Here is a 26842-nt window from a genome sequence, read left to right as displayed (position 1 = left end):
AAGTTATTTGTTGGATATGTGACTTGCAAATATTTTCTCCCAGTGTGTGGCTTATCTTTTCATGTTTTTAGGAGTGTCTTTTACAGAGGAAAGGTTTTGAATCTTGATGAAGTCTAATTTATCAGTTTTTAAAATTTATAGATTTGTTTTTGTGTTTGTGTGCATCATGTCTTAAGAACTCTTTGTCTGACTCTAGATGATAGAAAATTTTTTCCTTATATTTTCTTCTAAAAGTTTAATATTTTACATTTAGGTCTACAATTTCTTTTGAGTTAATTTTTTAATTAGGTATAAGGTTATGTTAAGGTTTTTGGGGTTTTTTGCCTCTGGATGGCCAGTTGTTCCAACACCATTTAAATTGCTTTTACACCTCTGTAAAAAATCACTTGGCCATATTTTTAAAAGGTTCTGCTTTTGGTCTCTCTTCCATTAATCTGTATGGCTTTTCCTCTGTCAGTACCATGCTATCTTGATTACTGTTGTATGCCCATATGATAAGTTGTAAAATTAGGTGATGTGCTTCCTTCAACTTTATTCTTTTTCAGAATTGTTTTACCTATTATAGTATCTTTGCCTTTCCGTATAGAACTGTCCTAACTATATCTGCAAAATACTTTGTTGAGATTTTAGTAGTAAATACATTAAACCAATAGATCAGTTTGGGGAGAATTGACATCTTAACTATGTTGAGTCTTCCAGTTTATGGATGGTATGACTTTTCATTTACTTAGATTGTTTTTGGTATTTTCATCAGCAGTTTTTGGTTTTTAGCATACAGAGTCTATACATGTTTTGTTAGATCTACACCTTAATATTTAATTTTTGGAGAAGCTATTGTAAATGGTATTGTGTTTTTACTTTTGGTTTCTAATTGTTGACTGCTAACATATAGATAGTACTGATTTTTTTTTTTATGTTGACCTCTGTCCTATGAATGTGATAAACTCACTTGTTCTAGGAGTTTTTCCTTTAGATTACTTGGGATTTTCTATGTAGATTATCATGTTATCCGTGAATAGGACCAATTTCATATATTCTTTCTGTTGTATGTGCCTTTTATTTCCTTTTCTTGACTGATTTCACTGGCTAGGATTTCAGGGGTTGTGTTGAATAGGAGAGGTGAATGTGGACATCCTTGCCTTCTTCTCAATCTTAGTGGGAAAGCATTCAGTCTTTTGCCATTAGTATGATGTTAGCTATAGATATTTTGTAGATGCTCTTCATTGAGTTGAGGAAGTTCTATTCCTAGTTTGCTGAAAGTTCTTATCATGAATGTGTATTGAATTTTGTCAGAAATTATCCAGCTTTAATAAATACATGGTTGCTTTTTTTATACATCATTGTTTTAATTGATATTTCTCGTGATAAATGATGATGAGTACCTTCTCATGTACTTATTGGCCATTTGTATCATCTTCGTACGTGAATTGTCTATTAAAGTGTTTCGCCCATTTAAAAAATAATGTTTGATTTTTTAACAGTGATTAAACTTTCAGAAAAGTCTTAGGTACAATGCAAAAAAGATCTCTTTTCCTGAACCATTTTAGGGCCTTGTTACAATACCTTAATACTTTAGTGTATATGTGTTACAATTAAGGACATCTGCTACATTTCCATAATACATGTATCAAATTCAGAAAATTACATTGAGCCATTTTTGCCATCTAATCTTCCGATTCCGTTTAAGTTTTGTTAATTGTCCCTGTAATATCCTTTATGCCTAAAGGATCTGGTTCAGAATTACATGTTGTGGGACTTCCCTGGTGGTCCAGTGGTTAAGACTGTGCTTCCAGTGCAGGAGGCGTGAGTTCGATCCCTGGTGGGGGAACTAAGAGCCCACATGCTGTGCGATGCGGCCAAGAAAGAAAAAAAAAAAAAAGCAGAATTACATGTTGTATGTAGTTGGTATAAGGAGTTGGTCTCCTTCAGTCCAGAACAGTTCCTTCATCTTTCCTTGACTTTCACGACCTTGACTGTTTTGAAGATTATTTCATAGTTATTTCATAAAATGTTCATTTGGGGTTTTCTTAGGTTCATCTTAGGTTTTCTCATGGTTCGATTCAAGTTATGCAGCTGTGTCAGGTATTATCAGAGAAGTGATGCTTCTTAGTGCATCTTGTCAGTTGGCTCATTATTTCTACTTGTCCTATTACTAATGATGTCTACTTTTATCACTTGGTTAAGGAGCATCTGCCAGACTTCATCACTGTAAAACTCCTCTTTTTCCCCCTTTTAATAACTATTTTGTGGGAGGGGCTTTTAAGCTCTGTGATATCCCATTCTTCTAAATTTTGGTTTGTTTATATCGGTATGAAATCATGGTTTTCTGTTTTATTCAGTGTGTTATAATCTGTTATTATTACTTATTTAGATGTTCAAATTGTCCCTGATTTGGCTGGTGGGAATTTTGTCAGTATGACTTCTGTCCCTTTGACATATTCCCATCATTCCTGGAGTGCTGTCTTCTTTCTGGCAAAAGATGATCTAGGCTCACTGTGTACTTTCCCTGCCTTAGCCCTTATTATTAGCATTTCTCCACAGAGCCCTGGTTCTTTTAATGTGTAGTGGCATTTAGAAGCCGGGATGTAGGTTTTAGGTATGCTTGATGTTATTGGGGTGTTGCTGATCCCAGTTCCTCTCAGTGAGAAGCAGCTAAGGAATATTTGAGTATATTTACATACATATACAAATATGCACTTATATACATATATGCCCTTATATCTATATTTATGTGTAGTTTTATCTAAATATATTGAAAACCGTAAGTTTACACTAATAACACAAATTCTAATGCAAGCCCAGAGGGTTCATTCTACTTTTCTGCCTTTCCATATTTAGAAAAAATTTTTTTTAATTAAACATTAAAAAAAAATAAATCTATTTATTTATTTATTTTTGGCTGCGTTGGGTCTTCGTTGCTGCACACAGGCTTTCTCTAGTTGCAGCGAGCGGGGGCTACTCTTTGTTGCGGTGCGCAGGCTTCTCACTGCGGTGGCTTCTCTTGTTGCAAAGCACGGGCTCTAGGCGAGCGGGCTTCAGTAGTTGTGGCTCGCAGGCTTAGTTGCTCCGCAGCATGTGGGAATCTTCCCGGACCAGGGCTCAAACCCGTGTCCCCTGCATTGGCAGGCGGATTCTTAACCACTGCGCCACCAGGGAAGTCCTCCATATTTTTTTTAGCATTCATTTATTTTTATTTATTTATTTTGGCTGCGCTGGGTCTTAGTTGTGGCACGAGGGATCTTCATTGAGGCATGCGGGATTTTTAGTTGTGGCGTGAGGACTTCTTAGCTGCAGCTTGTGAACTGTTAGTTGCATCATGCATGCGGGATCTAGTTTCCCGACTGCGTATCAAACCCGGGCTCCCTGCATTGGGAACACAGAGTCTTACCCACTGGACCAACAGGGAAGTCCCTCCCTTTCCATATTTGTAACTCACTTCTCCAGTAGTAAGAAATCCAACTCCTATTTTTCCTGTTACCTCTATATATCTAGTATCTCTCTTAATATATTTACTTGCTTAATTTTCCCACTCTCTTATATAACTAATCTCTCCTATCAGTGTTGCTGCCTTTCCCTCATGAAGATGCCCTCTTGACGCCTCTTGAACTCCACACCCTCTGCTAGGTTGGCCCCCGTGGATGATGGCCTCGCCTGCTCAGACTCTGATCCCCTACACCAGGCTGCCGTCTCATATAAGCACCCTCCTCACCCAACTTGGGCTTTGATACTCTGCCTCTTGTCATTCCTTGTTTGGGAATTTCACCCTTTTTTAGCTCTCATTCCCACAGCATGCTGCCCTCAAATGTGAATACCTTCTGTTCCCCACTCAGGCTCTAACATCCTACTCTTGGCCACTGGGGCTCCTTTCCCCACATTTCTCGTACACACACCTAATGGGAGGAAGAAAATAACAGCCCTTCCCCTTTTATTTTTAAATTGAAGTATAGTCATTTTGGTTTCCATTTGTAGATTTAAAAAATATATATACCCTGGATACAAGTCCTTTGTCAGATATATGTATTGCAGATATTTTTACCAATCTGTAGGCTGCTTTTTCAATTTTTTTTGTTTTTTTAAGATCTTTCTTTTTTTTTGACCGTGCCACGTGGCTTTTGGGATCTTAGTTCCCCTACCAGGGATCAAACTCAGGGCCACAGCAGTGAAAGCACCAAGTCCTAACCACTGGACTGCCAGGGAAGTCCCCGCCTTTTCATTTTTATTAAGCTGTCTTTGATTAGAAATTTTCAATTTTGAGAAAGTCCATTTTAAAAATTTAATGAACGTATATAGTTGGTGTTTTTAGAAATCTTTCCTTTCCAATGAATATTTTATTACATTTTCTTCTATAGAAGCTGTATATATTTGGCTCTTACGTTTAGGTTTGGCTCCCTACTTTATCTGCTTTGTATCTAGTTATTTGCTCAGGTCTAGAATAAACATTTAATACTTTCAGAATTGCCAACCTGTTCTCCTATGAAAAATCTAACTAGAGCTCAATATTTGTTTATAGTTCATTTATTTCTTTAGCCCAAGTGTACATAGTTAAAATACTGTGTTTAAGAATTGCTACTTGAGGGACTTCCTGGTGGTCCAGTGGCTAAGACTCTGCGCTCTCAATGCAGGGGACCCAGGTTCGATCCCTGGTCAGGGAACTAGATCCTGCACGCATGCCGCAACTAAGAGTTCGCATGCCACAACTAAGACCCAGTGCAGCCAAATAAATAAATAAATATTTTTAAAAGAAATTAAAAAATGGATTTGCTACTTGGGTTAGATCCACCCCTGCCCCCCTTTCAGTGTGGTTGTGTTATTTAAATAGGTAAAGCAAAAAATTTTTAAAGTATCACAGTATATTTTCTCTTTTCAAGGCTGTGGGAAAACAGGCATGTCATACTTTGCTGTTAGGAACACAAGTCAGAACAACTTTTTTTTGAGGGGAATTTGGCTGTTAACAAAATTACATTTACATCTACCTTTTGACCCATCATTTCCACTTTAAGAGTTTATCCTGAAGATACACCTTCAGTAATATAAAAGCACAGATTCACAAGGTTATTCAAAGCAGTGGCATTTCTATTTGTAAAATATTAAAAAGACATCTAAATGCCAGCATGTGGGGAAGTAATTGCATAAATAAAGTTCGGTATGTCTGCATCGTGGAGTATTATGCAGCTGAGAAGAGAATGAGGAAGAATATCTATAAAATGAAAGAGTCATTTCCAGGATACGTTTTTTTTTTTGGCTGCGCCTCACGGCATGTGGGATTTTGGTTCTCCTACCTGAGATTGAACCCGCGCCCCCTGCATTGGAAGCATGGAGTCTTAACCACTGGACTGCCAGGAAAGTCCCAGGATACATTGTTAAGTGAAGAAAGTATTTTGCACTTTGCTATATATAGCGTGCCATTTTTTTGTCTAAGGATGAAGGGGAAATTAGGTGTATATGTTATCATTTGTGTAAAAAGAAACACAAGAGAAATAAGCTGGAAACTAATGAGATTGGTTACCTAACCAGGGGATGGGTAGGAATGGATTGGAAAGCTGGGGAGTTGGGGGAGGAAGAAAGGGATAAAGGGGGCAGTGTTGATTCTCTGAGTGTAACCCTTTAGATAATTGTGACTTTTATAACCATGTTATAGTTCACATTTACTTCAAAAGTAAAATGATAAAGATGACGAATAAAAAACAACATGGATTACAAACAGAAAAGATGAAGCCTAATGCTATTACTAGCTATAAAAGTCCTCTTGATATGGTCAGACACAGTGGTTTTGTTGTTCTTTCTAAAGGTTGGTCCTGTTGCTGTCCTTATTCCGGTTCCCAGTATGGACTTTTTATTGGGTGGGCAGCCATCCTGGTTTGCCCAGGATTGAGGAATTTCCTGGGGTGCAGGACTTTTCGGTGCTAAAATGAGCAAAGTCCCAGACATACCTGGGGCAAGTTGGTTACCCTGTCTGACATGCATATAGCTGTTTCCCTGGGAGTTCCTTTTATTCTCACCTTAGGAATTCTCATCACCTTTCTACTGTGTTATAGCCTCTGTTTCCTATACCTCATGCAGGTGTTGTTTTTGTTGTTTTTTTATGTAACACATTCTCCAGTTGCTTCCTGAGAACAGGTGCATAGGAGGTAAATTATTTGAGACCTTACATGTCTTTGTTCTGTGTTCCATACTGGATTATGGGTTTGACTCAGAATCTATTACATTCTCTAAAACTGCTCTTGAGACGCGTGATGCCATTCTGACTTCTTTGTCGTGTAATGTGTTCTCTCTGATTAGAAGATTTTAGGATCTCTTTTTCAATCCTGTATTCTCAAATTTCATGGTGAGGTGTTGCGGAATGGGTCTTTTTTCATTCATTGTGCTGGGCATTATATTTTGCCTTATTAAACCTGGAAACTCAGTCTTTTAATTTTGGGAAAACTTCGTGTCTTTTTTGGTTTTCTCTTTCTGGAACTTCCGTTTGTTGTATGTGGGACTTTTCTTGATGGAGCAGCCTGTTCTTTTTTTCTTTTGAGTCACTTCTCTGAGAAATAGCCTATTGGTTGTTATTGCTGATTTTTTGGGGGGGTATTATTTTTAATTACTAGCACATTGCTCATGTTCTCTGATGTTCCTTTATTTTTTAAAAATAGTATTTTGTACTTGTTTTTGGACTATCTCTTAGAGGACATTTGCTGTGAGGTCTTCATTATCTCTGTTTCCTTTCAGTTCCTCCTTTGTTTATTTTGGTTGCTATCCTTCATATAACAGTAGTGCTTACTTATCTGGTGGTTGTTGATAGGTCATTTACAGTGAGAACTGACAGATTCTGTGCTCGTGGGCACTGCTTGTTGACTGTGGTAGAGTGAGGACCTGGATGTTTTTTTGGAATCCCCCAATTATCTGTACTTTGAAGGTGTACTGTTTCAGGCTGGGCACTTTTTGCAAGAGGAGAGATTCTCCCATCTCTTGTCAGGTAGCCAAGAGTAGGCTGGGGCTGTAGGGCTGCCACTATTTGGGGAGCTTTGGGAGCCGTAGTTGGGGGAGAGGGCTAATGGTGTCACCGTTTTGTATATGGTCTTTGACTTAATGCTTCTGTTTATGGAGTGTGGCACCTCAGTCTCTCCCCACTCCTTGAACTGGTGTCTTCTATTCCAGAACCTTTCTGGTTTAGTCCAGTCACAATATAAATCTGTTTTCTTCTGGAGCTGGAGAAGGGTATTGCTTGACTGTTTGGGGACAGAGAGGAGAACTGAGGGGTCTGACTTCTTGTTCGGACTTACAACCACTTCTCCTATTTTCATTCCCATGCCTCACCTCTGTCTGCAGTGGTTCCTGGTACCTCTTAATCCCTGCCCCCTTGGGGGTTTTACAGTAGAACTGGCTTGCTCTTTGTGGCATTTCCCTCTGCAGTCTTAGACTTCGGTTTTCTTTCCCCTGCTGAGTCATCACTTCTTGTCTTCCTGTTATTCATCTTCTAGAATTTTATTGATAGTTCTCATCTACTGCCTTTTCTTCCCTCTTTCTCTTTGTGCATTTGTACTTTGAAAATGCAGCCATTCTAAATGAGGCTTCAGGAGTTTGCAGAGAGCTGTGTGTGTTCATTTCGCCATGTTTAAATGGAAGCTGCAGCCTTTGTGCAGAGAAAGTGAGAAATGCCTTTGACTTCCACACCAAACCCAACCCCTTGTATATGCCATCCAGGCCTGTGGCCCTTGTTCCTACCAGTAGCAACCAACTACTGTCATCAATTTAATGTGCATCCTTCTTACTCATACGTGTCCATGAAAAACGTGTGGTTTGTTTATATAGATGTATTTTTTTATTCCTTTCACCTACCGTTTAATAGTGCATCATATCAATATATCTTTTTATTTATCCAGTCCCCTATTGTGGACATTTAGGTTTTTCACAATTTTTCCAGTTTTTCATTATTACAAACTATAATAGTAAAATTGCTGCAATAATCATCCTTTTACTTTAGTAGTCTTCATATGCAAATGTGTGAAATTTTTCTAGGAGGTACTTCCCTATCTTTTAATGGGAAAAATGGAGGTGATTTGGAGGTGCTGTGTGGGACTCAAAAATATTTTATTACATTTTCTTTATGTGTTACACCTGTGATGAGACAAGTTGAATTATAAAACTTCCAAATCTTTTCAAAAATTTTATCAAGAGGCATGTGCTTTTTTAATGGTCTAGTAACCCCTTATTAACAATACGGAAATCTGAAATATTTTGAGAACTGACAAAATTTATTCCTGACTCACTTGGCAGTAAAACCTGACTTGCTTAAACTCATTTGGTGGCAAATCTCTGATCTAGACTGACAAGGACACTTTAAACCTATTTATTTTACCTGGTGTGTGCATATATGTTAATTCAAAAAATATTACTGTGTTTGATTATGGGTTGTTGGTGGTGTTAATATGATATATTGCCATTGTAAAATTCAAGAAATCCTAAGTTCTAAAGCACATCTAGACCCAGGGGTTTCAGAGGAGTAATCATGGGCCTATGGTCACCATCAGCTAGGAACTTTGTTTGCAGATGTGGGTGGCACATCACAAATGAGAATTTTTCTGGTTGATGAAATCTACTTTTTTGTCATTAATGAGATCTCAGACAATTTCTTGTCTTTAAACTGTATTCCAAGAATGTGTTCATTTTTTAAATAACAGTTCTTTTCTTTGACAGCTGTAATATTGAAATTGCTTCTGATAATGCAAATGGATTTCAAATTCAAAGAACTTTTTTTACATTAAGTATTTTTAAAAAGGATAAAGCCTTTTCTCAAGCATATACAGAGGTTGCTTTACAAGTTTTAATCTTTCTTTAGGATTCACATAACAAAGTTAAAACATAATAAGAGACCAGTGTCTAAAAATGAATTTTAACTTTCGATCTATAAACTTTCTATACACTTAATGTTTTTAATGTGGTTTTTATAAATTTTGATTAGATTCTTTCATGTTTCAGAGCTGTCAAATTTAGTAAGCAAATTTTTATACAGGTTTTTTGGGATGTAACTCACAGACCATATAGTTTACCTATTTAAAGTGTACAATTCAGTGGCTTTTAGTATATTCATAAACTTATGCAACTATCACCATTATATAATTCCAGAACATTTTCATTACCCTTAAAAGAAACCCCATACCCTTTAGCAGTCATTTCCTATTCTCCCCTCCCCCTAGCCCCTAGCAACTGCTAATCTACTCACTTCATTACTAGAGCTTTATTTAAAAAAAAAAAAAAAAAAGCAGAGCCTCTCATCTTGTTCTTCTTCAGGAGTGTCTTGGCTTATTTGTGGCCCATTGCTTGTCCCTGTACAGTCAAGTTCTACCAAAAAAAAAAAAAAATCTGGTTGAGAGTTTTATTGCAATTTCATTGAACCTACAAGTCAATTTGAGAAGAGTTGACATCTTTATAGTGTTGAGTCTTCTTAATCAAGAACGTGGTGTAGCTCTCTGTTTACTAAGTTTTAAACCTTTCTTGATAAAGTTTTGTTTTCTTCATAAAATGATTGTTTCTTTTGTGAGCTTTATCTCAGAGTAACATATTCTTTGTTATAAATTACATTTTCTAATTGCTGGTATTATTGCTGATGTTAGGATCGCTTGCGTTTTTGATGTGATTTTGAATCTTACAGCCTTGCTGCATTTCTTGCTAGGTCGGAATCCCTTGCATCTTCAATGTGGATAATTATACTTATCTGGAATAACGACCCTCTGGTTTCTTCTAATTCCTTCTTGTTTCTTTGTCTTATGCATTGGTTAGGAACTCTAATATACTGTTGAATGGTCAGTACCTTAGTTTTTAATACTATACATTAAACAACCCTCAGATCAGTCTTCTCTAAGAGAGTACAGATTTCTTGTTGAGGACAGGTTTGTCAGACCCATAAAGAAAGCAAAGGCATAACTGAAATTTGCTTATCGTTTTTTAGTTGTGAACCTAATCCTGGGTGGTTTAAAACTTCATCCGTTTAAATTTTAGCGTTCCATTTTATTCATGTTTGGGGCTTCTTGTATTTACAGTGCATTTTATTTTTTAAAACATTTGACTTACGGGAAAATATTGTATCTGGGTTTATTTATTAATGCTGGTTGCTTTTTTTCCCCATCTCTAGCCTCTTTGCCAGTTGCCTTGCCAAACTAATATATTTTATGTATTTTAAAAACATTTATTTGTGTTAATAGGTGAATACAGGTAAAAATTATATGGCAGGTGTTCTTTGTACTATTTTTATTCTTACAGCTTTTCTTTAAATTTGAAATTATTTCCAAATAAAGGTGTTCAAAATGTATTTGTAAAGGTAATACATGCCCATTATCAAAATAAAAAATGATTCAGAATAGCTATAATAAAAAAAAGGCAAGTAACTCTTTTTGTTTTTGGGGGGGTTTTTTGGCCATGCAGCTTTCAGAATCTTAGTTCTCCAACCAGGGATCGAATCTGTGACCCCTGCAGTGGAGTGCCGAGTCCTAACCACTGGACTGCCAGGGAATTCCCCCCCTTTTTTTTTTTTTTTTTTTTAACAAATAAAAACACTTGAACAACCAACTTCAAAAAGGAAGATATGAGAATGGCCAGTAAGCACATAAAAATGCACTCAATATCTTTAGTCATAAGGAAAATGAAAATTAAAGCCACAGTGAGGTACTCACTGCATAAGAATGGCTAAAATAAGACTGATACCACCAAATGTTGGTGAGGATGTGGAGCACCTAGAACTGTCATACAGTGTTGTTGGGAGTGTAGATCTTTGGCTTTTTTTTTTTTTTAAATAAAGTTGAACATTCATCCATCCTATACCCCCACTGTTCTATTCTTAGATATTTACTCAGGAAAAATGAAAACATGTCGATAAAAGCTGTGTACAAGAATGTTCAGAGTCGCTTTGTTCATAATAGCCCAAATTTGGAAATAACCCAAATGCCTTCAACAGGAGAATAGATAAACAAGTGGTTGCATATGAATGCTACTCTGTAATAACAAGTAATGAACTACTGATGTATGCAGCAGCATGGATGACTCTCATAGACATGAGACTGAGTGAAAGAAGCCAGACAAAAGAGAGTACCTACTGTATGATTGCATTTACATGTAGAACAAAAATAGGCAAAACTAATTTTTGGTGGTAGAAATTGGAACAACCATTGTCTCTGTGGGGTAGGAGGGGCAGTGTAGAGTGGGGATTGACTAGAAAGGGGCACAGGGGAACTTTTAGGAGTGTTGGGTGTGTTCTAGATCTTGGTATGCATTTTTAGAAATAAATTTATTGGGCTTCCCTGGTGGCGCAGTGGTTAAGAATCTGCCTGCCAATGCAGGCGACACGGGTTTAACCTCGTCTGGGAAGATCCCACATGCCGCGGAGCAACTAAGCCTGTGTGCCACAGTACTGAGCCTACACTCTAGAGCCCACAAGCCACAACTACTGAGCCCGCACGCCACAACTACTGAAGCCCACATACGTACAGCCCATGCTCCGCAACAAGAGAAGCCACTGCAATGAGAAGCCCACGCACATTGCAACAGAGTAGCCCCCGCTCGCCACAACTAGGGAACGCCTGTGCGTAGCAACGAAGACCCAATGCAGCCAAAAATAAATAAATAAAATTAAATTTAAAAATAAAATAAAATAAATTTGTTTATTTTTGACTGCGTTGGGTCTTTGTTGTTGTGTGTGGGCTTTCTCTAGTTGCAGCGAGTGGGGGCTACTCTTTGTTGCGGTACACGGGCTTCTCATTGCGGTGGCTTCTCTTGTTGTGGAGCACGGGCTCAAGGCGCGTGGGCTTCAGTAGTTGTGGCATGTGGGCTCAGTAGTTGTGACTTGCGGGCTCTAGAGCACAGGCTCAGTAGTTGTGGCGCACGGGCTTAGTTGCTCTGCAGCATGTGGGATCTTCCTGGACCAGGGCTCGAACCCGTGTCCCGTGAGTTGGCAGGCGGATTCTTAACCACTGCACCACCAGGGAAGTCCCTTGATACGCATTTGTCAAAACTAATCAGATAGTATACATTTCACTCTTTGTAAATTGTACCTCAATTTAAAAAAATAAGGGAAAGGACACAAGGGGTATACATTGATCCAAGGACATTCTCCTGCATAAGCACAATACAGTTCATCCATGTTGTTGTGAGTAGCTGTAGTTCGTTTTTTTTTATTGTATAATATCTATTTATTGAATATTGATCAATACATCAATCAATCCATGTAATGATTCTACTGATGGGCACTTTTGTTTATAGCCGAAGTTACAAATGACGCTGTCATGAACATCTGGATGTGTACATGCATGTATTTCCCTAGGGAATCCAAACCTAGGACTGACATTGCTGGGTTATAGGATGTTTGTATCTTCAAGTGTAGCAGATAATGCCAAACCACATTCTTAAATGCCTGGATCCATTTTCAGTGTACCTGTTCCCTGTTCCACATCCTCATTAGAACTACTTGGTATTGTTAAACTTTAATTTTAGCCATTCTTGTGGATGTGATGTCATCTCATTGTGGTTTTAATTTGCATTGTTTTGCGTCTTCCTTACTTTATTGAGGTTAAATACCTTTCTGTGTGAATGTTGGCCATTTGGATATCCTCTTTGGTACAGTGCCTAATACAGGTCTGCCTATTTTTCTTACTGGTTGCCTTTTTCTCTCTCTCTCTCTTTTTTTTTTTTGGCCGTGCCGCGTGGTATGCGGGATCTTAGTTCCTGGGCTAGGGATCAAACCCGTGCCCCCTTCAGTGGAAGCAGAGTCCTAACCACTGGACTGCCAGGAAGTCCCTGGGTTGCCTTTTTCTTATTGACTTATGCAGTCTAGATACAAGTTCTTTATTGGTTATATGAATTGCAGATCCATTCTTCAACTCTGTAGGTAGCTTGCCCTTTTTACTCTATTAATGGTATCATTTGCTGAACAGAGGGTATTAATTTTAATGTAGTTCAATCGATTGATTTTCTCCTTTTTAAGATAATGTCCTGGGTGAGTCTTACAAGTGTTGGGTTAAAAGGTATATACAGTTTTTAGATTTTTGCTTACAGTTTACTTTCCCACTGGCTGTGTATAAACCTTTTTATACCATTTGCACTCTCACCAACAGTGTATATGTGATTTTCCCACACTCTTGCCAGAACTGGAGTTTTGGGGTCAGTTTTGACAATGTAATAGACCCCTTTTCTTCATTAAATGAGTATTTTGTCTTAGTTTGCCTGTCTTAGTTTGATTCAGGGAATAAATAATTTGTTGCATCATTCCAAGTAAGCCTAATTGCAAGATTAATACTAAAAATATTCTTTAGCTTTTGATCCTGTGAGGAGCATTTATGGTTGGTAGGGAAAAGAGAGAAAGATATAAAAAGCCATTTTCTTTTTTATTAACTTAAGTCAGCCTGATGTTGGCTTAAATTAATGCAAATAAACTGATGAAGACTTAATACAGTAGTCCCCCGTTGTCTGTGGGGGAATATGTTCCAGGACCCCAAGTGGATGCCTGAAACTGTGGATAGTACCTAACTCTATATATACTATGTTTTTACCTATACATACATACCTATGATAAAGTTTAATTTATATATTAGGTACACTAAGAAAGTACAAATCAGGCAGAGCAATAAGTGCCAGCACACTACGCTTGCCTTTGGGGCCATTATTAAGTAAAGTGAAGAGTTTCTTGAACACAAGTGCTGTGATACCATGACAGTCGATCTGATAACTGAGATGGCCACTTAGTGACTAATGGGTGGGCTACGCCGGACAAATGATCCACATCCCAGGTAGGTCGGAGCTGGACAGTGTGAGATTCTAGCACACTACTCAGAACAGCGTGCAATTTGAAACCAATGGGTTGTTTATTTCTGCTACTTTTCATTTAATATTTTTCAACCATGGTTGATTGTGGAAAGTGAAAAAACCCCTCAGATAAGGGGAGGCTACTATGTGGTGGATCAAGGAATTCATGGAATTGATGAGTTAGAATTTTGTGGATTTTCCTTGTAAATTTCTGGCATATTTTTAAGTGATGGAATCATGATTTTACCTACTCTTTTTCACACACTTTTACTCAAAGAAGATATCCCCACCCCAATCTGTATCTGCTCCTCCTCTCTCCATCTCCCAATATTCATTCATACTCCTTCCTGGTTTCGAGGTAGCTCCTAAGTTTTCCTTGGGGATGGGTAGAGTTTCATTTTGAGACTCCACGACAGAGACTGTTGGAAGAAGTATTTGTTAGGAGATGAAATTTGGAGTGGAACTCTCCTCTACACTCTGGCCTCGTTCCCACTATCTTACTTTAGTTTAGATCTTTATCCTTTTCAGTAGATTTCTGTCATAATCTAACTCTTCTTCTGCCTCTAGACTTCCCATGGTTAACAGAATGAAATTCCTAAAACTCAGATCATTCTCCTGATTAATATCCTTCAGACTCAAAAAAACCAGTCTTAATCCCTCAGCACAGTGCCATGATTATCATCAGCCCTCTTGCTGTCTCTCTATCCTCCTCACGTATCCAGTTTCCCACACATCTACTGAAGTCTGTGGTTTCTTTGAATTTGGAATGTTCTTCCACATTGGCTCATCACATTACCTAGGACTCCCTCTCCCTCCCCACTGGCAACCCATCTGTCTATTAACTGACTTCTTTTAAAACTGAGCTCAAGCAACACATCTCCTTGGAAACCTTACCTCCCTGATCTTTATTTCCCTTCTGTACCTCCATGCCCTCTTCTCCAGCTCAGTGAGTTAGATGTTCCCTGTTCTGGGCTGCTACAGTTCTCTCTGTATCCTTCTATCACTGTGCTTTGTATTGTTATAGATTTGACTTTGTCCTCTACTCATTTGAGCTCCTTGAAGGCAGGGCCCTGATTCCCCTCCTTATTCCCACCCCACCCACCGCCTGGAACTAGCATGGTGTAGTTTATAGGAGGCACCCCATAAATGTTTAATGAATGATTAGATGCAAAATTATATCTAACTTTCTTAAAATTTATTTTTGGCTGCATTGAGTCTTCATTGCTGCACATGGGCTTTCTCTAGTTGCGGCGAGCGGTGGCTACTCTTCGTTGCGGTGCACGGGCTTCTCATTTTGCGGTGCCTTCTCTTGTTGTGGAGCACAGGCTCTAGGCACGTGGGCTCAGTAGTTGTGGTGCACGGGCTCAGTCGCTTCGCGGCATGTGGGGTCCTCCTGGACCAGGGATCAAACCCGTGTCCCCTGCATTGGCAGGTGGATTCTGAACCACTGCACCACCAGGGAAGTCCTTCTAACTTTCTTAATGTACGTATGAGAAGAACTTTCTGAGAAAAAGAGGTCAATTAGAAAGGGATAGGAATTTAATCAATATTCTAAATCCCTCTTCTCCAAAAGCAATACACATTTAGGAATGACTACTGTGCTTGTAGGATTTGTAGGGTTTTGCTCACCTGAGTTGTGCCTTGCTGTCACAGAAGGATGCCCTACAGTGGTCTCGCAGTCCGGCTGCAGTGGAGGGAGAGGAGCCAGAGGACACAGCTGATGTGGAGAGCTGTGAGTCTAATGAAGCCAGCACTGTGAGTGGTGAAAATGATGGTAAGTGCCCTTGACAAGATGGGTGAAGAGCCACAAGCAGTCGCTAGGGTCTAACCTTTATTTCCCTCTCTTCCAGTTTCTCTCGATGAAACATCTTCTAATGCTTCCTGTTCTACTGAATCTCAGAGTCGGCCTCATTCCAATCCCAGGGACAGCTACAGAGCTTCCTCACAGGTGGGGGGAGAGTCGGTGACTAGCCTGGATGGATAAGTGAGGCAGGCACAAGACAGGACTCTTCCTCCTGTAGTTAACTGAGCATGTTGAAGAGTGGAGAAAATCACTTTGGTCTCCACCTGTTAGTACCATTTAAAAGTGGGCCATAGGAAAAGTGGGTAGTAGATCTGAGAGCAGAGCAGTTTGTTTTCTCTCTTTACCATGGATGGATACTTTTGTTTGTATTTATGAAAAACCTGGGAACATTCAGGGAGAAGTATAACAGAGTGGGGAGAACATGAGCTTGGGAGTCATCAGTTTGAATTGCAGCCCCACCACTCACTAGCTTTGGGCAAATTCCTTACCTGTAAAGTGGGGAGAGCAACACATTCTTTTCAGTGTGGGGTGATGCTTGGCACAGTGGCCGGCACCTGGCTCAGTAGAATGAGTCATTGCTGTTATTGGCATTACCTGCCCGTGCTGGTTGAACACTAACTCTGTTTTACAAGACAGCGAGGGAGACGTGGTGGAGAAGGACAGCTGTTGTGGCCTGCGGGTGACTCAGGCTCCTTTTGTATCCCCTCTGGGAAAATAGGCAAACAAGCAGAAGAAGAAGACCGGGGTGATGCTGCCTCGAGTTGTCCTGACTCCTCTGAAGGTAAACGGGGCCCACGTGGAATCTGCATCAGGTATGTGTAAACCCGTGATTGTGATGCTTCTTCCTCAGGTCCTGGGGACCTGCCTCCCTCTGGCAGCAGCTCTTGGCCTAGGTAGTGCCGTGCCAGTAGAGTCAGGAGCCCTTCTCTGGCAGGCAGCACGCCGTGGCGGTGAGACCCGACCTAGCTTCCGGCATGGGCTCTGCTGGGCGCCTTTCCCCTGGCCTCACCGGGCAGTTGTGAGGGTCCCGTGAAGGCGTGTGCAGGTGCTTTGTAAAAGATACAGTGCAAACTAAGATGGCGGTTTGGCATTCTTACGTGATAATTTAAAGCCAGACCAGGAGGTGGTGATCTCTGATGGCCCAAGGCTGGGCCATGGAAGCACCGGTATTGCTGGCAGCATCTCAGGGAGAGCTGGGAGAAGTAAGCTTGTCTGAGAGCCGTGGGCGCGGCGTGTGATGCTTTTGACCGGTGGAATGCTGTGCCTTCAGGGTTCTCAGGCCGCCACGCCGATGGCGAGAGCGGCAGCCCGTCCAGCAGCAGCAGTGGCTCTCTGGCCCTGGGCAGCGCTGCTATTCGTGGCCAGGCCGAGGTCGCCCGGGACCCTGCCCCGCTCCTGAGAGGCTTCCGGAAGCCGGCCACAGGTAGGTGGCTTGGCACTCATTTCTCTGCCTGTAAGGGGGCCCCTGCAGGCCTAGAGAGAAGATAATGTCTTCTACTCCACTCCTTTACAGTTTATTTTTACTTCTCAGGTGGCCCTCTATTTTTTGTTGGTTTTTACCTTGTATTTTGGTTATGTCACATAGAGATTTTTCTCTGCTAGACTGAGAGAACTCCCTGTGGGCAGAGATGGTGCCATATTGCTCCTTGTATGTCCCTGTAAGGGCGTAGCCTGTGCCTGCCTTGATACTGCTTAGTGAGTGCTCAAGTGAGTGAAAATTGCTTCTGAGTGTCTCAGTGAAGAATTCCAACATTTGTTTTCTTCGGTAGCATCCTGCCAAGTTTGTTCTCAACGTCTGCAGTCTCTGTCAGACGTCCTTTTTTATAACCTAGTTAGTATATGGAGTGGAAGCCTATGTTGAATTTGGGTTATGCAGACAAGTTCAGTCGTGTGCACCTCCCACCAGCAGTAGGGCTATTTGCAAGGCTAGTAAGCCATTTGCTATTTCTGGATTTATTTCTCAAAGCCCCCATGCTGGGTTTTGTAGATGGGCCACATGAAATCATTAAGAAGACTAACCTTGGCTTCTGAAAATTAGAATAAACCGTCACCCAAGTGGCAGCTAGGTTTGCTGTCTTGTAGCCTCTCCAGCTCATCAGCCTTGCTCAATCTTAAAGCCTCACAGGTCTCTATTCCATTTGCTGAGGCTTTTGTGAGAGGTATTGACATTTCAGTGGGCTTTAAACAACCCTTAGCACCTTTCTGCCTGGAGGTCAGACCTCTCCAGCCCATTCACAGAAGACTTCTGCAGATTTTTCTGTAGGACGCTGACCGGATTCACTTTTAGACTTCCATCGTTTCTCCCATTGGCTTTGTGGAGCCTGTTCTCCAGCTTTGGAGGGAAGCTCAGAGCCTTCCCCTTGCCTGGTTTTCTGTGGGAAGAGAACAGCCCTTCAGGCTGTGACACAGCGTGCTACTGAGTCTTGTCTGAGACGATGCAAGCCCAAGTGTTCTCTGAGGTTTGACGGTAGCCGATAGGTTAGGGTAGGCTGGATGATTGAGCTCATTGGGTGCAGATAACTTTTGGGTAACTTGGGTGCTGCCACCAAAGTTTTCCCTCAGTTGGCATTTGCTTTTTTGGTTTAAGAAGCTGAAAATCTACATTTTGCTTCCTACTGCTTGAAAAATCACAGGTCAAATGAAGCGCAACAGAGGGGAAGAGATAGATTTTGAGACGCCTGGGTCCATTCTCGTCAACACCAACCTCCGGGCCCTGATCAACTCTCGGACCTTCCATGCCCTGCCGTCCCACTTCCAGCAGCAGCTCCTCTTCCTCCTGCCCGAAGTGGACAGACAGGTACATATCGGTGGCTTCCTCTTTGCTTTCTCTGGGCTAGCTTCTGTTCTCTTTCTGAGTTTCTTTATTGTTTTTTTTTGCCTTGATCCTTCCAGGTGGGGACTGATGGCCTGTTGCGTCTCAGCAGCAGTGCACTGAACAATGAGTTTTTCACCCACGCGGCTCAGAGCTGGCGGGAACGCCTGGCTGATGGTGAGTAAACATTCTCGTCCCAGCGGCTTGAAAGGTGCCTGCCATGTGTGGTGTCACTTGCCTCCTGGTATTTAAAACCCAAAACCCCAACACTCACTTTTCAACAGTCTTTTTCTTTTTTTTTCCAAGGGGTATTATTTAGTATAAGGCAGGCTTTCCTCTAATAGACGTGGTGGATGTTATTGTGCCCCATAGCTCTAAAGAAGGTACAAGAGTGTTTGGGCTTTCACTATTTTGTGTGTATATATTCATCTGCATTGCCTCTTCATCATTAAAACTATAAACTCCTATTCTTTCCAGTAAGCATGGCATTGACCTACTCGGTAAGTTCCACCAGGTGCTCTGTCTTTTTAGATGTTGCCACTTGGAGTGATTGTTAGCTTCTCGTAATTCAATTTTGTGGGGAAGCTCCGTGGGAAGTGCACTGGGAGGTCCCCAGACTCCCCTCCAGGTTTGATGATTTGCTAGGAGGACTCACAGGACTCAGCATGTAGTTGTACTCATGGCTGTAGTTTATTTCAGTGAAAGAATACAGAGCAAAATTGGCAAAAAGCGAAAAGACGTCTGGGGTGTAGTCCAGGGAAACCAGGTGTACACTTCCGAGATCCTCTCCCGGTGGCGTCCCACAGGATATGCTCAGTTCCCTCAGCAAGGAGTTGTGACCGCACGTAGTCACAAGTGTAGTCTTCCGGGAAGCTCGTCAAGGACTTGGTGCCTATGGTTTTTATCGGGAGCTGATCATGTAGGAAGCCTCTGTGACCCAAACCCAAATGCCAGATTCCCCAAAGGAAAGCAGGTGCTCACCATAAACCATCTGGTTTGCTTCAACTGTTCAGGCACAGTGAGCCATTCCCTGTCAGTTATGGGGTGGGGACCCTCCTGAAATCCAAGGTCCCAGATGTCAGCCAGAGGCCCACCTTGTCAGCAGGCCTGTCTGAGCCTGCTATGTTAACTTTTTTTCTGTGCTTGGAGTAAGAACGATTCTCTTGTTTGTTTTTGTTCTGCTTTTTTGATCAGTGTGTTGTTTGCTGTTGAAGGACTGATTGCCCGAGGGGAGGGTAAATTTCCCTTATAATAGGTGTGTTAGTTCTGTCCTGAATAAGAGCAGGATGTGAGAGATCCTCTGGGGGAGACAGGAGCCAGCGTGAGGAAGATAGTGAGGGTTAAAAAAATGATTTCCAAGCTCACCAAAGTTACGTGTTATTTTGAAAACTCTTGACATGGTAGAACTGCAAGATTTGGCTTTTCCTAAGACAGACCTTAATATCCTTAATGCACCACTTGAAGAGTTTTGTTTCTCTCTAGGCGAATTCACTCATGAGATGCAAGTCAGGATACGACAGGAAATGGAGAAGGAAAAGAAGGTGGAACAATGGAAAGAAAAGTTCTTCGAAGACTACTATGGACAGAAGTAAGGCCCTTGGTGCTGTGAGTCCTAGTGTGGTTTCTGGGGGGACAGAGGCAGGTGTTCTCAAAGCCATGCATACTGCTATGTCACCCAGGAATGTGGAGATTGCAGTGACTCTCATTTAGCTTAATGCCATTCATGGGGAAGCTAACATAGGTTTTTTTATGGTTAGTGTTACATACCATGCAGATTTATTTTGTTCTGAGAGATCTAATATTTGGGTGTATATTATTCATAGTGTATGTGCCCTCTCTGCCCTGTAACTGATAATGTGAGTTTGGTTTGCAGATTGGGTTTAAGCAAAGAAGAGTCATTGCAGCAGAATGTGGGCCAGGAGGAGGTTGAAATCAAGAGTGACTTGCGTGTGTCGGGAGAATCAACACGACCGCAGCGTGGCCCGGCCACGCGGCAGCGAGATGGGCATTTCAAGAAACGCTCTCGGCCAGATCTCCGAACCAGAGCCCGAAGGAATCTGTACAAAAAACAGGAGCCAGAACAAGCAGAGGTTGCTAAAGACACACAGTCTGTGGCACCAGACATCCCCCTGTACAAGGATGGGGAGGCTAAGACCGATGCAGCAGGGGTGGGCGGTTCCCACCTGCCTGGCACATCCTCCGCAGCACCCAACCCAGAGAGTTCCGAATTCCCGGTGGAAACTGTGGCTTCCCGGATCCAGCCCAATCAAGACAACCTGGCACGTGTCTCCACGTCTCCAGACAGAATTCCCAGCTTGCCTCAGGAGACAGTGGATCAGGAACCCAAGGATCAGAAGAGGAAATCCTTTGAGCAGGCGGCCTCTGCATCCTTTCCCGAAAAGAAGCCCCGGCTTGAAGATCGTCAGTCCTTTCGTAACACAATTGAAAGTGTTCACACCGAAAAGCCACAGCCCACCAAAGAGGAGCCCAAAGTCCCGCCCATCCGGGTAGGAGGCTGTTTGATCCTGGCTGCCCTGAGCCCAGGCCCCTTTGAGCGATGGGAGATTAGTGGGGCTCCTTTGCAGGGACAGAAGGCCCCCTGGGCCCTTGTGTTAATTATGTGGGAGTGTAGAGCTCTCTGTATGAGAGGCGTTCTTGAGACTGACTTGAGTATCAGGGGGAGGGGATAAGGTTCTTTTCTTCCTCACTTGGTTGTTCACTCTGTTGAAGTTATCTCTAGAGGTCAGAATCCTTTGGGGTTTTAAAATCTTTTATTAGGTGGTGTTAGATTTTTTGTGTAGTGACTCACACAGTCCCACCAGAAATTAAATTTAGAAGTGTGGCATATAACAGCCCTTGAGCAGAATCTTCTCAGAATGGTGTGGTGTCTTGGACAGCCATTTTACCATGGTTATTTCATTTTTAAGGAAAATGATTTGATTCTCTAGGCCATGACCTCTAAGCTACTAGGGTCACAATTTAGCTTTACAGTTCCTAGGTCAGAGTGCTCAGTCAATTAAAACTGTTTTCTTATTTTTCTCTTGCAGATTCAACTTTCACGTATCAAACCACCCTGGGTGGTTAAAGGTCAGCCCACTTACCAGATATGCCCCCGCATCGTCCCCATCACGGAGTCCTCCTGCCGGGGCTGGACTGGCACCAGGACCCTTGCAGACATTAAAGCCCGTGCTCTGCAGGTCCGAGGGGCGAGAGGCCACCACTGCCATCGAGAGGCGGCCACCACTGCCATCGGAGGGGGGGGTGGCCCGGGTGGAGGTGGCGGCGGGGCCACCGATGAGGGAGGTGGCAGAGGCATCGGCAGTGGTGATGGTGGTGAGGCCTGTGGCCACCCTGATCCCAGGGGAGCCCCAGGTACCCCTGGAGAGTGTGCGTCAGATCTACAGCGAACACAACTACTGCCGCCTTGTCCTCTAAATGGGGAGCGTGTCCGTCCTGGAACTGCCGTGTACAGAGCCAGGAGAGAGGACCTGGCTTCTCCCAGAAAGGAGAAGAGCTACCCACGACAGAGGGTTCCAGATGGCCTCAGAAGCGGGCTGGAAGATGCTTCCCGACTCCCCATTGCTCCCACTGGGGACCAGCCACGCCAGGCTTTACCCCCACCGCCCTCCAAAATCCCGGCACCTGAGCGATTAGTTGAGCAGGCTGCGTTGCATCTGGGAGGTAGAACTGAATGTGGGTCTGGTACCACTTCCTGGGAAAGGGGTAATGAGGAGCAAGGACCCACCATCCCCCTGGAGAAAAGTCCTGTTCAGGCTCTAGCAGGGGATGTTGGATTGGAAGAAGGAACTGGCCAGGCTCTAGACAGTGACAGTAATCCCACCGTGAAGGATCCTGTGAATGTGACCCCCAGTCCCATCCCTGAACCATCAATGGCCGGTTCCCTGCAGGACAGACCATTTGATGACGAATCAGGACTTGGTGACTCGGGCCCACCCGCGAGGGAAAGTGCTACTAGACAAGAAAACTTGAAAACCGAGGCTCCCGTCTCCGCTGGTGCTGCTCCTTGGATGCCTGGCCTGTCAAATGACAAGGCAGTGGGACAGCCTGAACCCGACTCCAGAGAAGACGTCCCATCTGTTAAGCCGCAGGTTGGAGAGGAGTGGGAGAAAGCTGCTCCCCTCATTCCAGCGTCACCTGGGGGGTTGACAGCTGAGGAGGGTCTGGATCCACCCGACAACTTGGCTTCACTCTGGACAGTGCCATCTCCAGGGTGCGTTGCCAGCACCGGCCATGACTGCAGACAGCTGGAAGGTGAAGAGCTGAAAATCAGTGGAGGCTCTGAAGCGCTGAGTCCTCACAGCGAGTCCACAGACACAGCCTCTGACTTTGAAGGCCACTTCTCTGAGGACAGCATTGAGGCTGAGCCTAGTGAAGCTGCAGTGCCGAAGCAGTCCTCAGCGGTGGAGCAGCGTGAGAAACACATTTGGAACCGCTCCACCTCACTCTCCAAGGTGAACGGTGACCTGAGTCTGGTCACAAGGACAGACGGGATGGTTGCTCCACAGAGCTGGGTGTCTCGAGTATGTGCGGTTCCCCAAAAGATCCCGGACTCCCTGTTACTGGCCAGTACCGAGTACCAGCCGAGGCCTGTGTCCCTGGGCAGGCTCGCGTCCTCGGTGGAGGCCACTAAGCCCCTCGTGATGCAGTTGCTGCAGGGCAGCTTGCCCCTAGAGAAGGTTCTTCGTCCAGCCCACAGTGGCAGCAAACCTGAATCCCCACGACTCCCACTTACGACAGAGCAGAGCCGTGGCGGCTCCCTGCGTGTGGGATCTTGGCAAGACCCTGGGGAAAGCAGTTGTGAGGTTGGCAGTAGCAGTCCCAGTTCTTTAAGAGCTTTGAAGGAGTCTCTTCTACCTGAGAGCCGTGAAGCAAGCACCGACCTCGCCAGGCTGGAGGCCGCCCAGGCTCCTGGAGCGCCCCCAAAGATTTCCAAACACGCCCTGAATTTAGACTCCCTATATCCAGTGACAAATCCAATGGCTGCCTCTGGGAAAGTAGAAGAAGTGGATTCCAAAGAGCAGTTCTCTCCCTTTAGTTTTGAAGATCAGGAGGAAGCTGGTGACCTGTCCCAGTGCAGTAATTCAAGTGCTGCCCCAGGCGCGAGTCCGGGAAATCTCACTACCTCGAGAGCCCCTTGTTTCTCATCTCCAAATGTGGTCTCCTCGGGTCCCGATCAGGCAGGTCGGGCCCTGGGTGTTCAGAACAGTGCTGGAGGCCAAGGGAAGAAGCTCTTTGGCTCCAAAAACGAGGCTGCAGCCCTTCAGTGCCCCCGGCCTGTGGAGCCAACACCTCTGCCTGCTGATGCCCCTCCCGATTTTCCCAGCAGGAAGTCGGGGCCAAGCAAAAACTCTGTGTCTGGTGGGGTACAGACTGCCAGGGAAGACTGGGCCCCAAAGCCACCGCCTGCCTCTGTTGGCAGCATCAAGAGCGAGAAGACTTTTGATGGGGGGCCTCTCAAGGCGAATGCAGAGAACAGAAATGTAGCGGGGCCTAGTCCTCGGGAGCTGGTGGATCACTTGCAAGGGATGCCCTTTGTCCTTGATTTGCCCTTCTGGAAATTACCCCGAGAGCCTGGGAAAGGGCTCAGTCAGCCTCTGGAGCCTTCTTCCATCCCCTCCCAGCTCAACATCAAGCAGGCATTTTATGGGAAGCTTTCCAAACTCCAGCTAAGTTCCACCAGCTTTAATTATTCCTCCGGCTCCCCCACCTTTGCCAAAGGCCTTGCCGGAAGTGTGGTGCAGCTGAGCCACAAAGCAAACTTTGGTGCAAGCCACAGCGCATCACTTTCCTTGCAGATGTTCACCGACAGCAGCACGGTGGAAAGCATCTCACTCCAGTGTGCGTGCAGCCTGAAAGCCATGATCATGTGCCAGGGCTGTGGTGCGTTCTGTCACGATGACTGTATTGGACCCTCAAAGCTCTGTGTATTGTGCCTTGTGGTGAGATAATAAATTATGGCCATGGGAAAAGTTGTATATTTAGTGTGTGTATTTTGATAATGACGGATCTTAAATCTGTATACAGAATATCATTGATAAAATAGACTCTGTCTCTCTAGGCAAGAGTTCTCTTGCCTCTCCCTAAAATCTGTAGTGCTAAAGCCCCTCGGCCACTTGTCGGCCTTCTGGTTTTGCTGGAAGGGTTTCCTGCAGGGCAGGTTGCTGGGCTGCCCAAGGCTGGCCGGCCAGCCCGAGCTCTTGTCACACAGACAGAGCCTGGTGCGGCGTGGGCAGCCTCCTTGAGACTCAGAGGAACTTGAAGCTGAAGCAAGAAGGTTGTGTTCTCCACCAAGGGGACTAACCTACCCGAACTGAGTAGAAATGTCAGTCTTCCACTGCCCCCTCCCTGCCGACTTTCCTCTGGCTGCTGCTCTGGGAGTTGATGGGGAAGAAGCCAGCACAGGGTTAAAGCAACTCCCAGCAGTGCCCACCAGGGGGCTTAAGAACCTGCTGACCTCAGGGTCACAGTCATTTGCCAGTTGATGGAGCCAGTTTGACCTCTGGTTCTGTTGCTGAAACCAGTTTGGGACTTACCTGTCTCCGAATAAATCCACTGGCCCACAGGAGCTTTCGGAACCTTGAATAGACCTTCTTGGACAATGGGTCGGGCATAGGATTGTCTTTCCTCCTTGTAAGTCAGGTGTCCAGACGTTTGGCAGGTGAATTTGTCTGCTTGACACCCTCTCCGTCACTTTGGACTCTGTGGGAGTGGGCATCTCCACGCACCTGTGTATGTGAAAGTCATTTTACATTTCAAAGCAGTGTGTTTTTCTTATTTTTATATTTTTAACTCTTTATCCTTGGATGTATAAAGTGAACTTCTGGCTTCTGTAAGTATGCTCTCTGCACCTCTAATGTTTTATCATGTATTTATATGTTGTACACAGTACTGGGCGATTCTGTAAATGGATGTATTGTACAGAGAACACGAACGACTCTCCCTTATTTTACGTCTTCGGCATCATTGCATTAAAGTGGTGTAATTGACTTCTCTCCACCTGTGTCAGAGCCACTGCGTGCTGTGCTGCCCGACGTGAGGGGTGGAGTGATTGACTTGGGACCTGCCAGCTGGCCCGGTGCCCTGTCACCGGTCAGCCGGTGGACCTGCTACAGTTGCAGAGCCACGGGCAGCCCGGCTGCTCGCTGCTGGGCGAATGCGTCTTGTTCCTCATCTCTTCTCCTCCGACCTTCACTAGCGGCTCGCTGCCATGTGTGACAAATCACCACCAGTGTCAAGTGCTTCTGGATTCAAGGGTGAGTGCCCTGGGCAGCCGCCAGGTGGGCCTTCTGGACCTGGCTCTGGGCTCCCCACCTGTCAGCAGTACCTGGGACCACGCTTTCCTGGGGCCACAGGGCTCCACTGGACATACTTTTGACAGCAGGTTAAGGAAGAAACAGCTATGCCAGCTGCCAGCCTCTCTCCCAGCACGTTTCCAGCAAGCAGATGTCTCCGTAGCCGTGTCACCTCACCCTGCTTCCTGCCTTATTTCTTGTACCTCGACTTGTGAGTTGAGCATCTTCCTTGTTGAACTTAGGTCTCCCTGTGTGAGTGCGTCTGTGTGAGCTGTAAAATTGGTATGACTTCAGCAAGTCCCATTTCATCTGAAAGGTCTTTTCTTTCCCCCACTTTTCATCCATTGTGGCATTTCTGTCATCTGAAGCATGAGTGGGAAGTTGGCAAAGATGTGGTGGTGATTTAAATGCAGTATTGGCCAAGTCCAGGTTGTCAGCTTCAAGAGTCTGTTTACCAAAGACAGGGAGCAGAGACGCAAGCGTGTTGGATCCTCCTCTTCCTTCTGCTGTGACCTTTGGGGCCACCCTAGGGGACGGTTGGAAACTGGTCCGCCAGGGAAAGCACTGCTCTTGTATGTCTCTGTGGTCTTGGAAAAATAAACCTGTACAACCTGTACGCGTGGTCTCGGTCATCTTCTGCGGCTGCCCTGCTGGCTGGGCTGGGAGGAAGGTTGGGTTGGGAGGCAGACCCCGGCTCACTTCACCTCGGCGCTGGAGCCGATTTTCTAGTGTGTGGGGTTTTTTGTTTTGTTTGATATAGACCATTGTTAAAAGTCTTTATTGAATTTTGTTACGGTATTGCTTCTGTTTCATGGTTTGGTTTTTTGGCCGCAAGGCCTATGGGACCCTAACTCCCTGACCAGGGATCGAACCCACACCCCCTGGGGTCTTAACCACTGCACCGCCAGGGAAGTCCCTCGTGTGTGGAGTTCTTCTGAGACGTTGGTCCCAAAGGTGCGACTTGTCAGTGTTGCTGGTCTTCATCAGACTGAGCGTGACACGGCGGACTTACCCATTTATCCACCGTGTGGACTGGAAGCAAAATCGAATGAAACCGATGGGGGTCCTTTTCGCCTGTGGATCGAAGCCGTGAACTGGGACGTCCCTCCACAGCTGCTCACCCCAACCGCCTTGCTGAGA

The 26842-nt window shown here is 44.1% G+C and overlaps 1 protein-coding gene and 1 non-coding gene across 4 annotated transcripts in view; both read left to right on the top strand.

Moving 5' to 3' along the window:
* ASXL1 (ASXL transcriptional regulator 1) overlaps window positions 1–26362 on the top strand; it is a 61152-nt gene extending 34790 nt beyond the window's left edge. The window contains exons 4-12 of one of the 3 annotated variants that reach the window (XM_055089866.1): window positions 15427–15547; window positions 15624–15721; window positions 16296–16389; window positions 16848–17000; window positions 18211–18374; window positions 18470–18566; window positions 19872–19977; window positions 20263–20896; window positions 21437–26362. In XM_055089866.1, the coding sequence (XP_054945841.1) occupies window positions 15427–15547; window positions 15624–15721; window positions 16296–16389; window positions 16848–17000; window positions 18211–18374; window positions 18470–18566; window positions 19872–19977; window positions 20263–20896; window positions 21437–24358 (4389 nt within the window). In that variant the 3' untranslated portion in view covers window positions 24359–26362. The remainder of the gene's footprint in view (window positions 1–15426; window positions 15548–15623; window positions 15722–16295; window positions 16390–16847; window positions 17001–18210; window positions 18375–18469; window positions 18567–19871; window positions 19978–20262; window positions 20897–21436) is intronic. The other 2 variants (XM_055089867.1, XM_055089868.1) reach the window with 2 other exon arrangements.
* On the top strand, window positions 4580–4652 carry TRNAE-CUC (transfer RNA glutamic acid (anticodon CUC)). The gene has a single exon. It is a non-coding gene; the product is annotated as a tRNA-Glu (tRNA).
* Window positions 26363–26842: the final 480 nt, after the last annotated feature.

Source organism: Physeter macrocephalus, chromosome 14 (assembly GCF_002837175.3).
Source record: "Physeter macrocephalus isolate SW-GA chromosome 14, ASM283717v5, whole genome shotgun sequence".
Taxonomy (NCBI): domain Eukaryota; kingdom Metazoa; phylum Chordata; class Mammalia; order Artiodactyla; family Physeteridae; genus Physeter; species Physeter macrocephalus.
The sequence above is the reverse complement of the archived record's forward strand: the minus strand, read 5'-3'. Positions and strand labels throughout refer to the sequence as shown.